Genomic DNA, 19,497 nt, shown 5'->3' on the forward strand with positions numbered 1-19,497 from the left:
CTGTACCTCCAGCAGTATGGCAAAATGTCTCTGAGTGCATTGCTGGCAGCATGAATGATTCACACTATTGTCAAATCTCAAACCTCAAATATCACACACCCTTGATGTGGGGGATATCAAGTTTCATACAGAAATGCTTGAAATACTTTGTTCACGTTTCACATTTTGCATGTACACCTGCAGCAGAAGAAGAGCAGTTGAAAAACTGGCCATACATTCGGCAGGGCGTTTTTTTGTTTGTTTTTTTTTTACAAAAAAAAGACAGGATATATATATATGTATATATATATATATATATATATATATATATATATATATATATATATATATATATATATATATATATATATATATATACTGGGTGCGATTTGCTGGGGGGGATTGACCCCCCCGCTCTCTTTGTGATGTCCCACACTCTGGTCATTTATGTTTTATCCCTGGGGGGGGATACATTCCCCTCTGATCTGAATAAGTAATATCATCAGGGGTTAAATGTTCTCCGTCGCTGCGACAGATTTCAGTCATTTGGAAAATGAGCGCAAAATGTTCCGTGTAGACTTTTTATTCAAGATTTTAAACAGAAGCTGAGCTCAACCAAAGGACATTAGCCAGTCAGAAAGAGAGTAGGGCGGGTCTTTGCAAGCAGAGATCTGCCAATCTACGGTTTATCGCTGTTCAATCATTTTAATCTTTGGAAGAACATCTCAGACTGACCACAGATGGTATGAATGAAAGTAGCGGTGATCAAAGGTTTGTTTGGATTTATATTAACCAGCAGGTCAGAAAGTTCAGCGGATAGAACACCTGACAACAACTGTACTCGGTAAGTGTGTCTGTCGCTGCTCTTGCAGTTAATTGATGAGTTATTTCCACCTGTGGCCAATGTCGCCTGTCAATGTTTATTCCCTCGTTTCCAGTAACTTAGCTGATAAACACCCCATGATTCACTGTTATGTTTTATTTAAAAGTGAAAGAGTAACGCTCTAGCTCAGCTAATTTAGCATGACACGCTTGTTTTGAAGAAGAAGGGTCGGAATGTTAAACAATGTCCCGGTTTGGCTGGGTCTGATTCAGGAAAAATAAAATCATATTATTCCACCAACAAAGAAGGCAGAGCTGCAGTCAGAGCGGCTGTCAGTCTATTGAGTTCCGGGGGATGACGTTGTTGCCGCCATCTTGGCAGCATTGGGCAGCATTCGGCAGATTGGCAGACTGTGGTGGTGAAGAAGGTTAAACATGGTAGATAACTGTTGTGCACCAGGTTGCACAAATAAACGAGGGAAAAAGAAATGTTCGTCGTTTTACCGCATTCCTAAAGATGTGGAGAGGCGAGCTAGGTGGATCAGTGCCATTAAAAGAGCCAGGAGCAGGCAAAACAAGACTGAAAGATGGGACCCCCCAGCCGTTGGATTCCGCTTGTGCAGCGATCACTTCATATCAGGTAAGTTACCGAATATAAAGCTTACTAACATAAGTATCTTCATTATTTAATAGGCTGTAATTTTGGTTTCTGATCAGTTTAATACTAGCTAGTTGAATTACAGCATGCTTTCTTCACCACCAACCATGGCTTTAACTGCGGGTCATTAAGCCTTTGGGAATGATTAACCTATACGTTACATGAAATTAAAAATGTCAGCTACCTTGGTTGAGAACATCAAAGATACAAACTAGCTTCAGATAGCCAGACGCACCACCGTAGCTAGCCAAGCTAACATAAACAAACAACCCGGACCCCTACTAGCCATGCTAACGTTACACTACCGATTAAACTGGGACACTTACCCTTCCAGTGATGATAAAGCAAATTTTTTTTGAAGATTCCACAGCTGGATGTTCGTTACAAAGCCAGACTGAGTCCATTTGTAACCCTCCAAACTTTTGTAGGCTTTTAGAGAGTCACCCGAGAAGGAGGATGGAAAGTTTATCAGGTAGTTATATATATCCGGATACTGCAGATCTGGGACGTCTTTTTCAGCGGAGATACTTGTGAAAAGCACCCCGGGGGCATTGTATGGGTCGGTAATATTTAATCTATTTAATTTTTTTAATATAAAGCTCAATGTCATTCGAATTAAAGTGAGATGAGTACTCCGATGGTTTGAAAGCTTCGGCGCTGGCGCTGGTCGTTTTTACAGCCAAAATGGTGTTCCGAACACTGGTAGTCACTCTATATGCAGCAGCTCCATCTAATGAACAGCTGAACCAGGACACTGGGTATATAAAATGACAAGGATTTGGATGCATACAGACTGTTAAATTTGTTATTTTTACACAGAGTGGAGCGCGATGTGAAGCGACACTGTAGAACCGAGTCGCACTAGAAACATGTTAAATAGCCTCCTGTGGGTCTATGGACTCATTTTACTCCAACCCAAAAACACCTGCCAGACAGGCACACTACAGCAGCCAAGATTACCTTAAACAATATTTAACTTCACACAGAGGTTAAAAATGTTCATCTTTAAAAGCAAGTTACGTTTTTGTCTGATAAACTTTAAGCAATTTTACAAAACTTTTTAAAAATTTTACCTCCCATCCATGGATTTTCTATACCTGTTTTTCCGTACAGGTGTTATGTCATGTTGTATCTGATGGGGAAACGCGGCTTGACGTAACACAGGACCGTGGAGGGGCTGGTGACCATCTCCAGCAGTCGAGGAGGTGGGGACACAGAGTCCATCCTGGACATGTCACTGGGCTAAAATATAACCGTTTTAATACACTAAAAAAAAAAAAAAATGAATGCCTTTTTATAAACACATGAGTTGTGATAATTAATTGGTGAGCAATAACGGGCAAAGCAGAGACTGATTATTGTAATGTGCGATCCGTGTCAAATTAAAATGTATGATCTCATGATAGTGTTGGTTATGTGTCCTGCATTGTACATGGCTGTTGTTGGCCTTGTATGATCATATTGATTTATATTGAATGTGACAGTGGAGTTAATGTACAGGTGTGAAGAAGATGATGTAATGATGCAAGCTGCTGTCTTTTGAATTAGCTGCAGTTTATGGAGGGTTTTGAAATTGTAAAGTGGAAAGGTGAGTGGACTGTGGCCCAGTATGGGAAAAGTGCGAAGGAAGAATTTGCTTGATGCTGCAAATATGAAAGTTAACCAGGTGATGTTATGGATGTGGAAAGTGAAGGAGAGGATGGAGAGGGCTGTCCATGATGGCGACAAGGCTCTGAAGCTGAAAGGTGGGAGAGAGACAGGAATTGTCAATTGAACTGTCAGATTTGGTTAAAGTGGACTTTGCACAGTAAGCAAATGAGGTTACTAAGGTGGCATGACATCCACGGCCCCGGAAATATATGGGCTGACTAGAAAAAAATGTCAGTCAAATTGATTATTTTTGCTTTAACCCCTGAATATTATGGATTTTTCAAAAATCCATAATATATTAATACATGTCTTGTGTCCTTCACATTTGTAAATTTAATTTTTTGTTTGTTTTTAAAGAGTATTATTAAGTTTTCTGCTCAAAGTGGTTAAAGTAAACTAATACCCACTCCCGAGTCCCAACAGTAGATGGCGCAAGTTTAAAAACAATAGCCTAACCTACTGGACCTAGCTAGCTACCTGAAAGAGCACCAGCTAGCTAACCAATATTAATAAAACTTTTATTCATCAATAGAACTTTTGAAAGGACCCCCCCCCCTGTTTTTTTTTTTGCAAATCGCACACTACATATATATTTATATATATATATATATATATATATATATATATATATATATATATATATATATATATATATATATATATATAGATAGATAGATAGATAGATAGATAGATAGATAGATAGATAGATATCTCTTTTAGCCATGCTATTCTAACGGATCTCATGCTAATCTATGAGAAATACTATCATAGCTGTTCAATTGCCAGAATAGAAATAAAATAACCCACTAAATCCAGTGATCTGAGAGGGGATCAGTTCTCACCATTCCATGGTCCCAATTTGGCATTGCCCTCCTGTTAGTCCTCATAATCAGAGACCCTGAATCTGAGTCCTCCTTTGATCATTCGGTTCAGGTTTGTACTGTTATGGTATTAAATCCATTACTCCCACAAAGTCTTCTGGTATTTCCTCCTGTTCAAGAAAGGCCTCTTCTACCATTATTAGGTAATTGGAAAATGATGGGGTGTCCTTCACTAATCAGCATTCTTCTGGAGCTGTCGCTGGCGCCACCGACGTCATCCCCCGCAACCTTGGCAAATACTTACAAAAATGCTAAAACATAGTTATTTAAGTTTTAGGTCAGAAAAATGGGTCCCTGGATGCTTTGAGTAAGTCCATCCATCCATTTTCTAACCCACTTTATCCCTCATGGGGTCACGGGTGCCTATCTCCAGCATTCACTGGGTGAGAGGCAGGGTACACCCTGAACAGGTCACCAGTCTGTCGCAGGGCAACACAGAGAGACAGACAGGACAAACAACCATTCTCATACACACTCACACCTAAGGACAATTTAGAGAAGCCAATTAACTTAACAGTCATGTTTTTGGACTGTGGTAGAAAACTGGAGAACCCACACATGCACAGGGAGAACATGCAAACTCCATGCAGAAAGACCCAGGGTTGGATTTGAACCCAGAACCTTCTTGCTGCAAGGCACCAACACTAACCACTGTGCCGACCGCTTTGAGTGAGTATTTCACAAAATTATGTTTCTGCTATATTTTGATATTTCATTTTGAAGCAAAAAGCTGAATTCACCAGCTTAACAAGAGCAAATGTATGCAAATCAGCTTTCTATACTGCATCAGCGTATCATAGTTCAAATCCTTAAATGAGTAAACCTGTGCCACAGTGCTGCCATTCAGACAAGGGGGAAAAAAAGGCTTGGCCCTCCCAGCTAGAGTTGTATTGGAGAGAGACAAGAGAAATAAAAACTACCTCCAGACACAGAGGGTACATTCAACCTGTAAGCGATCGCCTCCCTGGGATCCATCCTCATGTCATCGGCAAAGTACATTGAGTACCGAGGCCTTCTCCTGCCCCCTGTGGCCCACAACGCAAAGAGCTTGGAGTTTGCCCAAAAATTTTCTGTGGAAGATTCTGATGTGTTTACTGTGACTTATCCCAAGTCAGGTAAAGTAAACTTGTTGTTGGATCCTCCATCGTTTCTTGATTTTTACTGGTCTGCTTAAAACTTAGTCTTCTATTCAAAAACCAAATGCTTCTGACAAAGTAAGTATCAGAGTTGGTGTAGCGCTTTAGTTTTCTGTTGTTCCTAACAGATTGGTCGTATTTTTCTAATTCTGTTAATTTGACAGGTACTCAGAAAGCACAATTTCTTCGTTTCAATTAACATTTAGGCTAAAAACCAAACTTTTATGAGGCACTTTTGTGGCATGCTGGGTTCAGACAATGATAAATGGTTTGCAAGTCATTTAAATGTGGACAAAGTGTAAACTATCTGCAAGTTTAGCAACTTCCTGAACTTGAATCTTGTAAATTTGCTGTGACCCAGATGAGTGCTCGGGAAGGGCTGAGTTGCTTTGAAACACTGGAATCTTTATTAAAAGCGTAATGCAAATTCACTGTGGGGTGAGGTAGCGTACACGGAGCTCTGGGATGGAACTCATTTTAAATCATTGTAATGCGATCTAGTAAAGTGAAGACAGAGTTTGGGATCCAGTAGTTTCGACATTTAATAAACAATTTCTCCCAAATCTCTCCATAACAAAGTAGTGCACGCCTGGTCAGATTTAGATGCGCATCAAACATGTCCAAATAAATTGGATCACCAAGTTAATTATTTTTTCGCTTGTTTATTATTTATCAATTTTCATATAAGGAAGTAAGCACACGGAAAGCGTAGTCCAGTGAGCAACACGGTAACAATGATAATCCCAGTTATTCACACTCGCCAGGGCGCAGCCTCTAGCGCAGCTATCCCGGAAGGGCAGCCGGACGGGCGGACAGCGCCGCGCTCTCCCTCGGTGACGCTGTCCGGCCACAGGTAGCGCAGCACCGGCCGTCCTGCGCGGGAGCTCGGCAGCAGCGTTCCAGTCGCTCGGCTTGCGCAGCGCCATGCCTTCCTCCAGCATTTACATGGAGTACGAGGGACTTCTGCTTCCCAGTGAGACCCACAGCGAAAAGAGTTTGGATTTCGCTCAGAGATTCAACCTAAAAGACGATGACGTGTTGGCGGTAACGTACCCGAAGTCAGGTCAGTTTTTGGATCAAGGTCCAAGGTTTTTTTTTTTTTTCTTCTTCTCCCCTTCGCGTTTGGGTTAGACACATTATTGAAACTAATGCCGAAACACACCCAGTTAGGCTGTTCCAATGCCTTAGGAGTGATGCTCTGACGTTTTAATGATGTCGTTTGCCCACAAGTTAAAGTTAAAAAGCCAAAGCAGGCGCGCCTCCTTGCATTGGAAGTTCTGCAGAGTTCTGCGAGTCCGGGCGGGTAGCAGAAGATCCGCGGTTACGGTGCAATGTTCATCAATAGCAGTTGCTAAATCCCCGAAGTTTTCGTATCGCTGCTCCATCGTACAAAAGTATCCATGCCCTTCGGACTTTTTCGCATTTTGTCAAGCTACAACGACACACTAAAGTGTGTTTTATTGAGTTTCTTTCTGGGACAGACCGATGTGAAGCAGTGCGTAAATGTGAAGTCGAAGGGAAATTACATAACCCCTTCCATCATTTTGTACAGATAAATGATCTGAAAAGTGTGGCGTGCATTTGTTTTGAACAGTTAAATGAAATCCAATGTGAACGACTGGCTTCAGAAGTCCTCCGGTTAAAGGAGAAGTCCGGTCAAAATCAGAATTCAAACTGCTGAAAGTACTTTAAATATATAACTACTACATACTGTGCAATAAATTATACGTTTTTTAAATTACGAATAATTGTCATTTAATCATGTTTATGTGGAGGAACCCATCTTGGTCAAGAATAGTACTGTCACCTCCCATTTTGTGACGTCACTCAGCAGACCCGCTGTTGAGCAATGACGCACTATTTTCCAAGATGGTGACGACTGGTGCTCTGTACGAAGCAGAGAGTGATGAAGTACTTAGTGACAGTGATGAGAGTTCCATGGAGCTATCATCTGATAGCGATATGGACTTTTTAGAAGAGTTTCTTGACAGAAACCGGACTTATTTCCAGTGCAAACTCAGTCGGGCCCCCCCAAGATATAAATACGCGCGCGCGTGTGTGTGTTTGCGCGCGCTCCGCCGCAGTGGCTTTACCGGCGCTGCAGCGGAGGAGAGTTCGCGCTGAAGTGACTTAAGTTATATTTGCCCCCTAGTAAATAGGGCAGGTGGTCATTAATGTATAAATATTAAAATATAAAAGCGTTCCAGCTCATGCTGGGGCGGAGGGATACCACATCACATGTGGTATCCCTCCGCCCCTCTGCTCGGTAACCATCCCCGCAAATTCTAAATTAAAAATTCTAAATTAAAAATTCTAAATTAAAAAATAACTTACCGAAAATCCTCGCTCTCATGTCATGTTCAAAACATTCTTCTTCGAAATGGTCACTGCATATGACGTGTTTTCTCTCTGGCCAGAAGTTAGATGGCAAATCCGCTCTGTTCAAGTTGGCAATCCAGCAACGAGCCCGGTGGCTCATGAATCAGAAAGTTGAAATAAGCAATGTTTTTTCTACTTTTACCAGTTGTGTTGGAACATCCGATGGCCATGCACGTGGGCATTGTTGCTGTAACAACAGCTCTTGCGAATGTCAGTGGTGAAGTCCTCTGGAAATCCGAAAAAATTGTTGATGATCGCAGCTATGTAGAACGGCTCCTATTGACTGCATGGAAAGAGCGGAGAAATGCTGTCGCCGCTTCCGCTTTTCCACGCCACAGGATGTGATGTCAGACGGCCCTTACTGCCCATATTTGGGCAGTAATGGCCGCCCCCATACACAGTGATCCAGATGACAATTTATGTTTTTATTTGCTTATTGATTAAAGATAACTTCATTAAATAACCACAAACGTATTAGTTTTAGTTATAGCTAATGGTCCCCTGATTTTTCCTTGTTGACCGGACTTCCCCTTTAATAGCCGGTGTGTTCTGTGGAGACCTCAGAGGTCTGGTGAAGAAGACCGGCACAGCACTCGGGCCAGGCTGTGGATCTTTAAAGCAGGGTTATATTATAAGGTTCTGGGTTCAAGCTCTTTATTGCCATTTCCATGAAGATGGAGCCTACGTGTAATTTGTGTCTCAGGGCCCGCAGCATGCCTAAAACACAGAAAAGAATAGGTAGCGAAGAATAAAGAACAGAGGCTACAGCAGGTGTGGAGTATGCACGAACAAACATAACAGGGCATTTATAAATGTAAGAAATTAATCATACATGCATATTTACAACATTTGCAATGCAAAAGCAGAATATTATAAAATCTCATGTTGTCTGTGTATGTAGCGTAATAATGCTGGACGGGTGTGGGGTGCAGCATCCGAGGCGAGGTGCAACGTTCATGAGTCTCACAACTTCTGGAAAGAAGTCAAGTAGGGGAATCTGATGACAGGACAATTATTTCTGCACTGTACAAATCTGGAACTTATGGAATATCATAGAGTGTCAATATGAAGGCTGTAAAGAGGATGGGGTTTTGGGAGCGCTGTGGTGCTTCCTATCACCTGAGGGCCTCTAACCTGATGCTTGTCAGAGTGGGTTGTTTGATAGAAAATAAAAGATGCATTTCTTTAATTTAATTAAAAATACAAATTCCCCATCTGTATCAACCACCTGTGCCGGTGGGCCTAATCATTCCTGAGTTGCACATGCCACAAAATCTATTGAGGGCCTGCAAATGGCCCCCGGCTGCATTTTGGACACCCCGGCTTTAGGTAATGCTCAAGGTAAAAGTCAGGTCTGTGCTTCACGTTACACATCTATTGTGAGCCCTTACTGCTTTTAAACGGAGAAAGATGTTATGAGATTTTTATTGGAACATGACAGAGAACGAGTGTATCGTCTTGAATGTCCCCTCGAGACATCTGAAAAAAATGAAAGATTTGCTTTGAGAGCCTTCCGTGATACATAATTGGTAACTATAGACGTGAAAACAACAGGTTTCAAGTTTCCTTTTGGATGATCTACAAAACTGGTGGAAGGATTTAAGCGCCAGCAGCTATGTCTTGGTGTTGCTCAGTCACAGCGGCATCAAGGCTAAGGAATGCATTTCTAGTTTGATGGACTTCAGAATACTACAATGACTGAAAAGAAATTGAAAGACTTTGTTTTAAACGGCATAGATGATTATGGAATGTATGTGTGTGCTGAGAAAGGAATGTCTTTACCGACCAAGAAGCAAAGAGCATTTATCAGGTGACCTTACCTCTGAGAAAAGCTGCTTTACCCTAGTCTGTGCTTAGTAGTGTACGTCATACTCAATAAATGAGAGTATACATTCGGCTGGGGTTTGTTTGTCAGATTAAAAGTACCTTTAAACAGAACTTTTAACAATTTTTAAACATACTTTCCATTACACCCACATTTTTGTGTTAGAGGTGTTTTGTTTAATGGTCAGATGGAGTATTGATTTCTTCTAAGAAACTAAAATATCATGTTTAAGTGACATGTTTAAGTGGAAAAGTCATCATAAATAAAAATATATTCTAAAACATCAGCCTGTCTCTAATCTACATAATGTTTTTAACTTAGTGAACTGAGTTACCGAAATAAATTAACTTTTTCATAATATTCTGGTTCATTGAAAATGACTGCAATCAAAGGCCTCAAACTGATACAGAAAATATAAAGAGCTGGTAAATGGGTTTCTAATAGAACTTTTTCTGCAGGTTTTTTTTTTTTTAGATTGCCAAGACATTAGTTGTATTAATCCGGACTCATTTCCTCTTCCTCAGTAAGTCTATTTGACACCACAGTTCTGGTGTTTGTTATTTTTAGTTTCACGTGTTCAGATAAGATTGTCGCACTTGGGAGTGACTTGCAGTTAGTCTTTAAATCCAAACAGACAAAGAATAATGACTTCCAGCACCACTGAAGTGTACTACCTCGTTCATTTTTGTAGGGACGAGCTGGATGCAGGAGATCCTCCCACTGGTGTTAAATGGGGGAGATTTGACTCCTCTCCATACAGTTGTCAACTGGGAACGGGTCCCATGGCTGGAAGAAAGAACACTGGAGGTGGTTGTGGATAAGTTGCCATCTCCGCGTGCATTCGTTACACATTTCCTCTACCGCCTCATGCCCCCTTCCTTCCACACTTCCAAAGCAAAAGTAAGTGGGTAAAGACTCGGTCGTATATTTCCAGGTTCGCCCTCAAGGTATTTAAAACGTGTCATATATTTGTGCGCTGTCTCTTGTAGGTAATCTATGTAATGAGAAACCCAAAAGATGTCCTGGTGTCTTCATATTACTTTCACAAAATGGCCGAGTTCCTTGAGGATCCAGGAACATTTGATGAATTCATGGAGAAATTCCTGCAAGGCAGAGGTCAGAGATTTCTCTATAGTTAAACCACAAATAGTTCATATCCCTAGCAGACTGATGTTTTTCCAGGTGTCCTGTCTTGATATTTCAAGCATACCATATTGAGAAGTAGAATAACTACAAGTGCCAAATCAGTTTTACTCTCAAGAATGTATCCTAATTGCATGATTTACTGTATTTAATCAAGACAGTGTCTGGCATTGAAGTAGACAGGTCACATTAATACAATTGGAACCTATTTATATGACCTTCAGCCATTTGGACTACTTGTATGGGTGCATGTGTGGAAAAGTGTACAGAGCAGGGGTGTGTGAATTTTTACATTGATGCGACAGAAGAAATCTCCCTACATTTGACTCCCCAAAAGGAGCACATGACAGGTAGTGTCATCACCCCCAAGGTAAATAATACTTAGGTTTTGCGGAAGCAATGTCAGAGGCCCAACATGAATCTGAGAGTATCTGTGATGGGAGAAGATTAGGGTGATGGTAAGGAGGTGTCCCAACCTCTTAAGACTTGGAGCTAACCAAAGACAAATAGTTAAAAACACCAGGGCAAACATGCAAAAAGATGTTTAGTAGTCTGGATTGCTGCAATGCCAATACAGATTGTCTCATTGATTATTAACACATACACAGTGTCTGACATGACATTTAAAATAGGAGGCAGTTTTCAGCTTTGAAGAACACTTGTATTTATGCCGTGCCACATCTGTTTTGAGCTGCTGTAGGAGAAGATTTCATTGCATCCAGTGATCTACTATGTTTCGTCTGCAGTGCTCTTTGGGAAATGGACAGAGCATGTAAAGAGCTGGAGACATGCAGAGCTAGGAGACAGAATACTTTTCATCACATATGAGGAAATGGTTCAGGTAATTTCCTTCAGAGTTTTTGATGTGATCTTTGACCACTATCAGTGAAAAGTTGACTTCCTGTTTTAAGCTTAAAGCTATAGTTGGTCATCCTGTTCTGAAACATTTTTTTTGTTATACTGGGTAAAATTGTCCTTCCGTCCTGAAAATAGTTAATACATTATGAATAAAAAAAAAAGAGGTTAAAAAAATGTGTCTCTGTTGGAGCTGCAGGCCTGTAAAAACTCTAACCAATCTCTCCTGTTTGGTCTAAAGTGCAGGGATTTATCATAATTTGGTTCCTGTTGTCCATCAAGTTCCTGGGGTTCCTGGGGTATGACCTTATATATTGGTTGTCCCACATGCCAATCATTCTGACGTGCTCATGTAACACCAGTGTCCGTGCTCTTTCCTTCCTAGTTTCCGCTTGCTGGCTGCGCATGCGTACTTCTACTGTTTATGTATCAGGTTAGCTTAGTGGCTAGTTTAGTGGTTAGCCATTCATTGTAGCTCCGCTGCTGTCACCATAGTCTTTGAACATGGCTTAGAGTCACAAAAAGCAAACTGCATCCATGTTTATGAGAAGAACAGAAAGGAGTAAGTCGAAAGAAATAAGACCAGAGTGGATTTGCGAGATTTTTTTCATGTGATCCCGTGAAGACGGTCTTGTCCATGCGCGGTTTATTCGAAAAAGGACTTGGGAAAACCTCTGGAAAAATTGCCGACCCTAGCTTTAAAGGGGCTATCATGTTCAAGTCTTACATTTTTTAAAATATGTCTTCAATTCTTTTTCAGTTTTCCTATTTTATTAATTTAACACTAGCTCAAATGCTGAATTGTGCTTTTTTAAATGTATTTACAGCTAAAAACTGACAACTAGCCAAGCAACTTTCTTGTTATTGCTTAGTCTTTATCACTCCACTTGATGGTCCATGAGCGGAAACAGAAGTGCTGCTGTTGTCATGGGAAAATGCTAATTTAGCAACACTTGGCCGCAAAAGAACCAGTTTAAGGTTATAGTCCACTTCAAATAGCTACTGTGAAGCCTACTACTGCTTATGGAAAAAACAACAACAACATAAAAGTGATTGTTAAATGTTCGGACGTTGGAGTTGCATTTAGGAAGTGCTGTTACCACCATGGTACTTAGCCCCTTGCTATGTGTTTGTGCCACATTAGTGTCTTGTGGGAGTGTCCAGAGTTGGAAGTCAAAAGCATTTTGCATGTTATTTGTGTAAAATAAATAACACTCTGATGAAAACAGCTCTGTTTATCTTTGGTTGTTCACACATGCTAAACAGAGGTGGCCAGATCTCAAATAATCAAATGTGACACAACAGGATGCTTGTGAGGGACAATGGGAGACACATAACCAACACTATGTTGACGTCATACATTTTGATTTAACACAGATCACACATTACATTAATCAATCTCTGCTTTGCCTGTAATTGCACAGCGATAAATTATCACAACTCACAAGTTTATAAAAAGCTTTCTTTTTACGTTTTTTGAAGTTAAATTAAACTGCTAAACTTTAGCCCCGTGATAGCGACCTGTTTAGGGTGGACCTTGTCTCACGCCTTGTACACGCGTAGCTGTGTCTTTATAAAAACAGATATCTCCCCCACATCATTTTTAAAAATGACATCGTACAGAAAAGTTTTCATCATTAAACATGGTAGATGCATAGGGGGCAGTGTACTGTAAAACAATAACCTACATCAGCCAATCAGAATCATAGACATATATATAAAAACAGTAGACGCCTCGTTGACCGCTATTATTATTGGTGTTGATTGGCCTTGTGGCCGCCATCTTGGGGCAATTGCCCACTCCACTCAGTGTATTGTGTTTAGCAGGCACAGGCAGCATTTAATCAATAATAATTTGCTGAACTGTTTTTCAGGCTTTTTTCTTTTGCTCCAAACTTTAAGCATACAGCTATCATAGCACATGGTCCAGTGGTCTATTCTTATAGACCACTGATATTCTTATGTGATGGAAGTATTTAGCAAAGCACACAGCCACTCATACTGTATGTATATATATATATATATATATATATATATATATATATATATATATATATATATATATATATATATATATATATATATATATATATATATATATATATATATATATATATATATATATTAAATGGACACTCTTTCTCTAATATTGATTGTTATGTAGATATCGATAATATCTATCTCTCTATATCTATATTCTTATATCTCTCTATATTTCTTTATCTCTATATAAAATATTGTTGAAGGACCCCTGTATGTTTCCCTGTCACAAAAAGGCAATTAAGAGCCTTCAGCCTGACATCAATAAGGGAAATTAAAAGAGGAAATAAATTAAGAGGAATAAACGCAGAAAAAACCCTGCTAGATTAATTAGTTCCCATGTTTTGAGGAGGGAATACTTAAGACAGCTAAAAAACATATTTTTCTCTTTTTAAAAGAGAGGGAATATATTCTCATAAATTAGTGACAAATATGTAAAGTACTTACACAATACATTTGCTAGAGCTGATTACACAAAACACAACAAGACATTCACAATCACAAATTAGCTACTAGTACTGTCACTAATCCTGTATTGTGTCATGTTTTACATTAGAATCTACGTTTTAGCAGAATAATAAGATACACTCATCTCAGCTGTAATGTTTCATGTATGCTTTACTTTGAAGTCTCGATATCGAGGTGAAACAGGAAATGCTGTGCGGTGCCGAGGTAAAGTCAGATGGAAATAAACAACCAGAGGTGCCGTAGGTTAGTAAATTTGTCCAGTTTAACATTGATTAGACTCGTATTGTAAACAGTCAATCACAACACCAACGTAGAAATCAGCATTGGACAGCATTCATTTTTTTACTCTACTGTATGGCCAAGTCTGTATCAATGGCCGCACGTATGTGACATCTGCGCCGTGTGATGCGGCATACACTAAAACTCCGTCTCTTCATGTATACACGCGCAGGCTCAAAAACTGAGTTTTTAGAAATCTCCCCTTTGGCCAGAGTTTTCAGAATCATTCATTTTTAGGGATGTAAAACACCGTTTACGTGTAGATGAAAGGCATAACTGCATAGAAATATCAGTTTCCCCAGATACCCGGCTTCGTGTGGACTAGGTCTAAGAAGGACTGCAGCTCTGCATTCTTTGTTTCAGAAAAGCACATGTCGAATACTTTTTTGACTTTTTTTAATCTGACCCGGTCAAATCCGGGACATTTTTTCAGTTAGTGGGACGGCGGGACAAGAGTGAAAAATGCGGCACAGTTCCGCACAAATTGGGACATCTGGTCACCCTAAAGGTCTCTGAGCTTCATATTAAGTTTGATTAAGAACATGCAGGGCTTTGCAAGTATTTGCAAACCCCTGGAGCTCTTTCACATTTCTTTCACATACCAGCAGCAAACGTAACTGTACTTTTTTGGGGATATGTGTGATGGACTAACATAAAGTTGTACATAATTATGACATGAAATAAACTGATATGAACAAATATTGCATTTTGATGCAATATTTGCAAGAGGGTCTTCTTATACAACATCATGACTGTGTAAATGATCCTATATCTCTCGTCCAGGACCTTCCCGCGTCCATCAGGCGTATTTCTGACTTCTTGTGCTGCAATCTGAGTGAAGAAGTCATTCAGAAGATAGCAGAGCATTGCTCTTTCCAGAGTATGAAGGCCAACACTATGTCCAACTTTAGCCTGGTCCCAAAGGAGTACATGGACAGCGACAAGTCACCATTCCTGAGAAAAGGTGAGTTCTTACCTGTCGGGTTACTGCACACATGAGATATGCTTTCATATCAAAGATTTGTTGTGTGCATCACTCTTTCCTTGATCTACTGTTTCGTGACAGGGATTGTCGGCGACTGGAAAAACCACTTCACCTCAGAACAATTGGCCCGATTCCAATCGGTAATTGACAAAGAGTTAGAGGGAGAGAACTTCTCACTGCCATAGAGTCTGGACTGATCAGCCAGAAAAATAAAAGTAAGAGGAAACAAATACAAGCCCTCTGCTAATACTTTTAAAATAGGAACATGTGTGCTAACTGCAGTCAACAGTTTAAAAGTTTGTCCTTTTAATGTGAAACGTGACCGTCTATCATCAAATTGTGCTGTTAGTTGTGCTTAATTGATTATCTATTGATTTGTAAGAGTTCAGAAGTATTTAAAAATTTCAAAGCTAATGGTTACCAAATTAAAGTACTTTAAAATATTTAAGGAAATTTTCTGTCTGTCCTGCATGTGAACATCAGATTAATAAATAAACATTGTCATTGAGAAAGGGGTACTACAATGCTAATCACTTAGATGATTATAATTTTGAACTAACTGCAGTGTGAAACCATTTTGAGCTTTCATTAGGTGCCTGGCAAGTGCATTTTTTGTTTTTGTTTGTAATAAACAAAGTGTAACTAAGATGCAATGATGTCTAAATAGTATATATGTATTTAACAAGAAAGGTTTGCAAGTGGTTGCAAAATTTCTCATCTTCTATAAAATAAAATTTGACACAAGAAGTTTACATACACTGCATCAAAACTGTATTTCTTACTGTTGGATATTAAATCATTCAAATTTTGTTCTTAGGCTTGGCAAAAGTATTTCTATTTGATAAATGCAAAAGTATTTCTATTTGATAAATGAGAGAGAAGTTTGTTTATTAATACCTTCAAATGCATTTGCAGTATTTAGCAGGTCTACATGTAAACTATAAGACTTGGGCAAACATTTAGATTTTCCTTTTTCAGACTTCTCACAATAGTTTGCTGGAATTTTGGCCCATTCCTCCAGACAAAATTGGTGTAAACATTTGACTGATTTTTGAAGAAATATAAAAAAAAAACATTTGTTAAGAAATTATCTGTACTGTCATTCTGACATTGAGAAAATAGATAAAGTTGTTAATGCTTACTAACATAAAAAAGGAAAAGTTTACTCTGATGTAATCTCCAAAAAAAGTGAAAAAATGGTTACATGTTTTTGTAGTGTTTGAATTATTATACCTATGTTGATGTGTCAGTGTCCCATTAAATCTCACTTTTTTAAAATAGAAGGATATTTACATACAAAATTGTTGTTCTCTTCTTTGCCACGATATGGGATTTAATCAGCTTAATTATGTAGGTTCTGTAATATCTTAGTTGTAGGTTTATTTTTCCTATTTGCAATGTTTCCCTAAATAGAGTTTATGGTAAGGCATGTTTTTTTCTAACCTCATCTTGTAAATCAGCGTCTTCCAAGGTTATAGGGTCCTTGTTGTTCAGGCTCCAATGGTTAAAGTTTGTGGTATGCACTCCTTCCCAGTTTGCAGTGGAAGTATAGAGATATGAAGAAAAAAGGACTACACCCTACAGCAGCCTGTGTATTATTCTAACACATTTTGACAGATAGATGTTTGATATCAACTTTAACAATACTAAAAAAGCCAAGGACTGTTGATAAATAAAAAAAACCTGAAGAGCATATATTTTACATTTTGTTGAATGTAATTTCAACGTCCAATCTGTGGTATTAAATTAGGACACACTGATATTTATTTTCACTTAAAATGGCCCATATTACAGTAAGGTGTATCACATCAGGTGCACATAATTAAAATAAACTTCTTTAGACATTTAGTTTCTTGTGCTCCTCGCTGTTGAAGTACCATGGTTGGGTCAAAGGAGTTGTTCGATGCTTTTAGAGGGAACATTGAAGCATGTCATGAGTCAGGGTAGTAAGAGACATTGAAATCAACCATTCTACTGTACACAAAGTAGTCTTTGAGTAGAGGATATTCAAAGTAGCTACTTACTGTACATGCCCGTGTCTGGGTGTTCAAGCAACTAGACCAGATCACAAAATTCTGAAAACAAGCCTCCAGAAACCCTAAGATGTCACCTGGGGCAGTGGTTCCCAACCCTCGGGCCACAGACCAGTGCTCGTCCATGGATCACCTCTTCCCGGCCGCACAGCATAAATTACATTATTTCCATTTTATTTATTATCTAAGTCTGTACAATGTTTTATTTTGAAACTGGCCAGATTCTGCCCCATCCATCTTTGACTCACTCTTACGCATGTCTCACTCACATCAACAAATACATTAATAACGTCATACCTGGTGGCTCGCCGCTAATTCAAGGCTAACAAACAATTTACTGTAGGCGAAAAATTATGCCTACCTGCCACTAAAGGCATTTTCCTTGAACTTCTAAGAGAGGCAGCACAATGATGATGGCCTTAAAAGTATGCAAGGATTATTGCAAGAATAAAATTCAACATAGGCATTACACTTGGGTGTCTTGTCTCCCCCAAATGGGGCCATGTCAATGAAGAGAAACCAGCTTAGGGCTCCACTGATTTGATGTTATAGTGAGTGGCATTTTACATTCAGTTTAAATTTGTCAATATGAATATTATTATGATAATTAGATATGCCACAGTTTTTATACTGCTTGTATAATTTTATTTTGTTGTATTTATCCAGTATTATCTGACATTGAACTGGTCCGTGGTCTAAATAAAGCTTGGGAACCACTAATCTAGGGCCTACAAGCAGGCTCATGCAGCTGTTTATATAAAAGTGCGTGTATTTAGAATCAGGAACAGTCCACACAGGTTTAACTTTAACTATGAGAGGCTGGCAAGGACGAAAGCATTGCACTCAAAGAAAAACATGAAGACCACATTAAATTTAGCTAGAGAGAAAGCTGATAAAGACCAGGGGTCTCATTTATAAATCATTGCGTAGGATCTATACTAAAGGTACACCCAAAAGCCGAAAACGGCAAATGCCATAAGAAAAAAGATTTATAAAACCATGCATGCACACACCAACAATTAATTTCCCTTCATAGATCACAGCTGTACCTGAACATTTGCATACCAGGTTCTGCCTCATGTTCTGTCCTCTACAAAGCCACACTCAGCTATAAATGCTCAGTGCAAAGCACCTCATTAACAAGCCAGCGGATCATTGTTATTTCATGAATTACTATGGCAACCAAGGAGAAAAGAGAGAAGAAAGGGTTAAAAAATGTCTTAAGAGAGGTTTTTATTACATTTGTAAATCAGAGTTAAAAGCACATATGTTAAACTGAATCTAACATCATGAGGATGTCAAAAGAAGTTGACGAAGTCATTCCGGGGAGAAAGGGAGACTTTTGCCCTTTCATTTTTGGAAAACGTGCACACATGTTCTACTTTGATCGCAGTGACGAATACATAAATAAAAAACAGTTTCTGTTTATAACCAGAAACTAACTAAAGGCTTGAATTCAACAAAAGAGGACTGCAGAATATTGGCCTAATGATGTTGCTCTTCTGTGCTCGGCCATCCTTTTGGTCAGTAGTTGCTTTGTTTCCCTGATGTATAACTGCTCACAGTGCTATCACTTACCAGCAAACACAGCATTGCTCTGTCTGTGCCTGGAGACCGGATCTTTGGGGGTTTGAAGGTTCAAACTGAAATCAATTTGCATGGGAGTATGGGCAGGTATAAATGTCTGACATTTCTGACTCAACAAACTACATGGTAACACTCTACAACTATGGACTCATTGAGGTGAACCATGTGAGAATGTAGAGGAAAGGACTACACAAAAGAATGAGGGTCTGTTTGTATGAATGTCATACAGTCATAGGGGAATAGGGCGTCTTTCACCGCAGGGAAATGGCCCACAACACAAAAGGCATTGCAACAAAGAAGGGGACAAGGTAGGAAGACCATAGAGACCATTGCTGTACCTGTAGATCTGCCAAGATGAACTGACTTTAGGCAGCTACAACAAAACATACAAAGGGAAGGGAGCTCAACAGGTTCTTTTAGAAATATTTAGGGAGCACATGTGAGCTCTGAGTCCTTTGGGACATTAGGGTCCACACAGAGGTTCTCATATTTCTTTCAGATTTCCACTTATATTTTAGATTAGCAAAGCATACTGACTTATTTTATATAAAGTTCTCAGCAAATGTTTGAGGCAATATGATATTTGATAAAGCAAAAGCATCCTGGAAAAAAAAGAAACAAGAGCAACACATACAAGCATCGTGGAATAAAACAAAAATTAGGCATTTGTATGAATACTGTCAAGGTGTACTCTCCCTTTCAATCAATGACCGCTGGAGACAAACACCTGCCCATCTGCTGGGACAGTGCAAGGAAGAGCAGGTATTGACATTGACT

At 39.3% G+C, this 19,497-nt stretch overlaps 1 protein-coding gene across 3 annotated transcripts; it reads left to right on the top strand.

Moving 5' to 3' along the window:
• Positions 1 to 1,229: 1,229 nt before the first annotated feature.
• LOC105923263 (sulfotransferase 2B1) lies at positions 1,230 to 16,392 on the top strand. Of its 3 annotated transcripts, none has more exons than XM_021314680.2 (6): positions 1,230 to 1,441; positions 10,022 to 10,230; positions 10,320 to 10,446; positions 11,220 to 11,314; positions 14,899 to 15,079; positions 15,182 to 16,392. In XM_021314680.2, the coding sequence occupies exons 1-6, from the start codon at positions 1,237 to 1,239 to the stop codon at positions 15,283 to 15,285; spliced, it is 921 nt and encodes a 306-aa protein (XP_021170355.2). In that variant the 5' UTR covers positions 1,230 to 1,236; the 3' UTR covers positions 15,286 to 16,392. The 3 variants fall into 3 exon arrangements, with proteins under 3 accessions (XP_021170355.2, XP_035986079.1, XP_012714622.2); XM_036130186.1 differs by lacking the exon at positions 1,230 to 1,441 and adding an exon at positions 4,932 to 5,105; XM_012859168.3 differs by lacking the exon at positions 1,230 to 1,441 and adding an exon at positions 5,904 to 6,189.
• The last annotated feature ends 3,105 nt before the right edge of the window (positions 16,393 to 19,497 follow it).

Source organism: Fundulus heteroclitus, chromosome 3, assembly GCF_011125445.2.
Source record: "Fundulus heteroclitus isolate FHET01 chromosome 3, MU-UCD_Fhet_4.1, whole genome shotgun sequence".
Taxonomy (NCBI): domain Eukaryota; kingdom Metazoa; phylum Chordata; class Actinopteri; order Cyprinodontiformes; family Fundulidae; genus Fundulus; species Fundulus heteroclitus.

What these genes read in the sequence shown, in the direction of transcription:
- LOC105923263 (XM_021314680.2), top strand. Translation starts at nt 1,237, where the DNA reads ATGGTAGATAACTGTTGTGCACCAGGTTGCACAAATAAACGAGGGAAA. An exon ending in CAGCGATCACTTCATATCAG is followed by an intron (nt 1,442 to 10,021) that starts GTAAGTTACCGA and finishes TCATTTTTGTAG; the next exon opens with GGACGAGCTGGATGCAGGAG. An exon ending in GTCACCATTCCTGAGAAAAG is followed by an intron (nt 15,080 to 15,181) that starts GTGAGTTCTTAC and finishes GTTTCGTGACAG; the next exon opens with GGATTGTCGGCGACTGGAAA.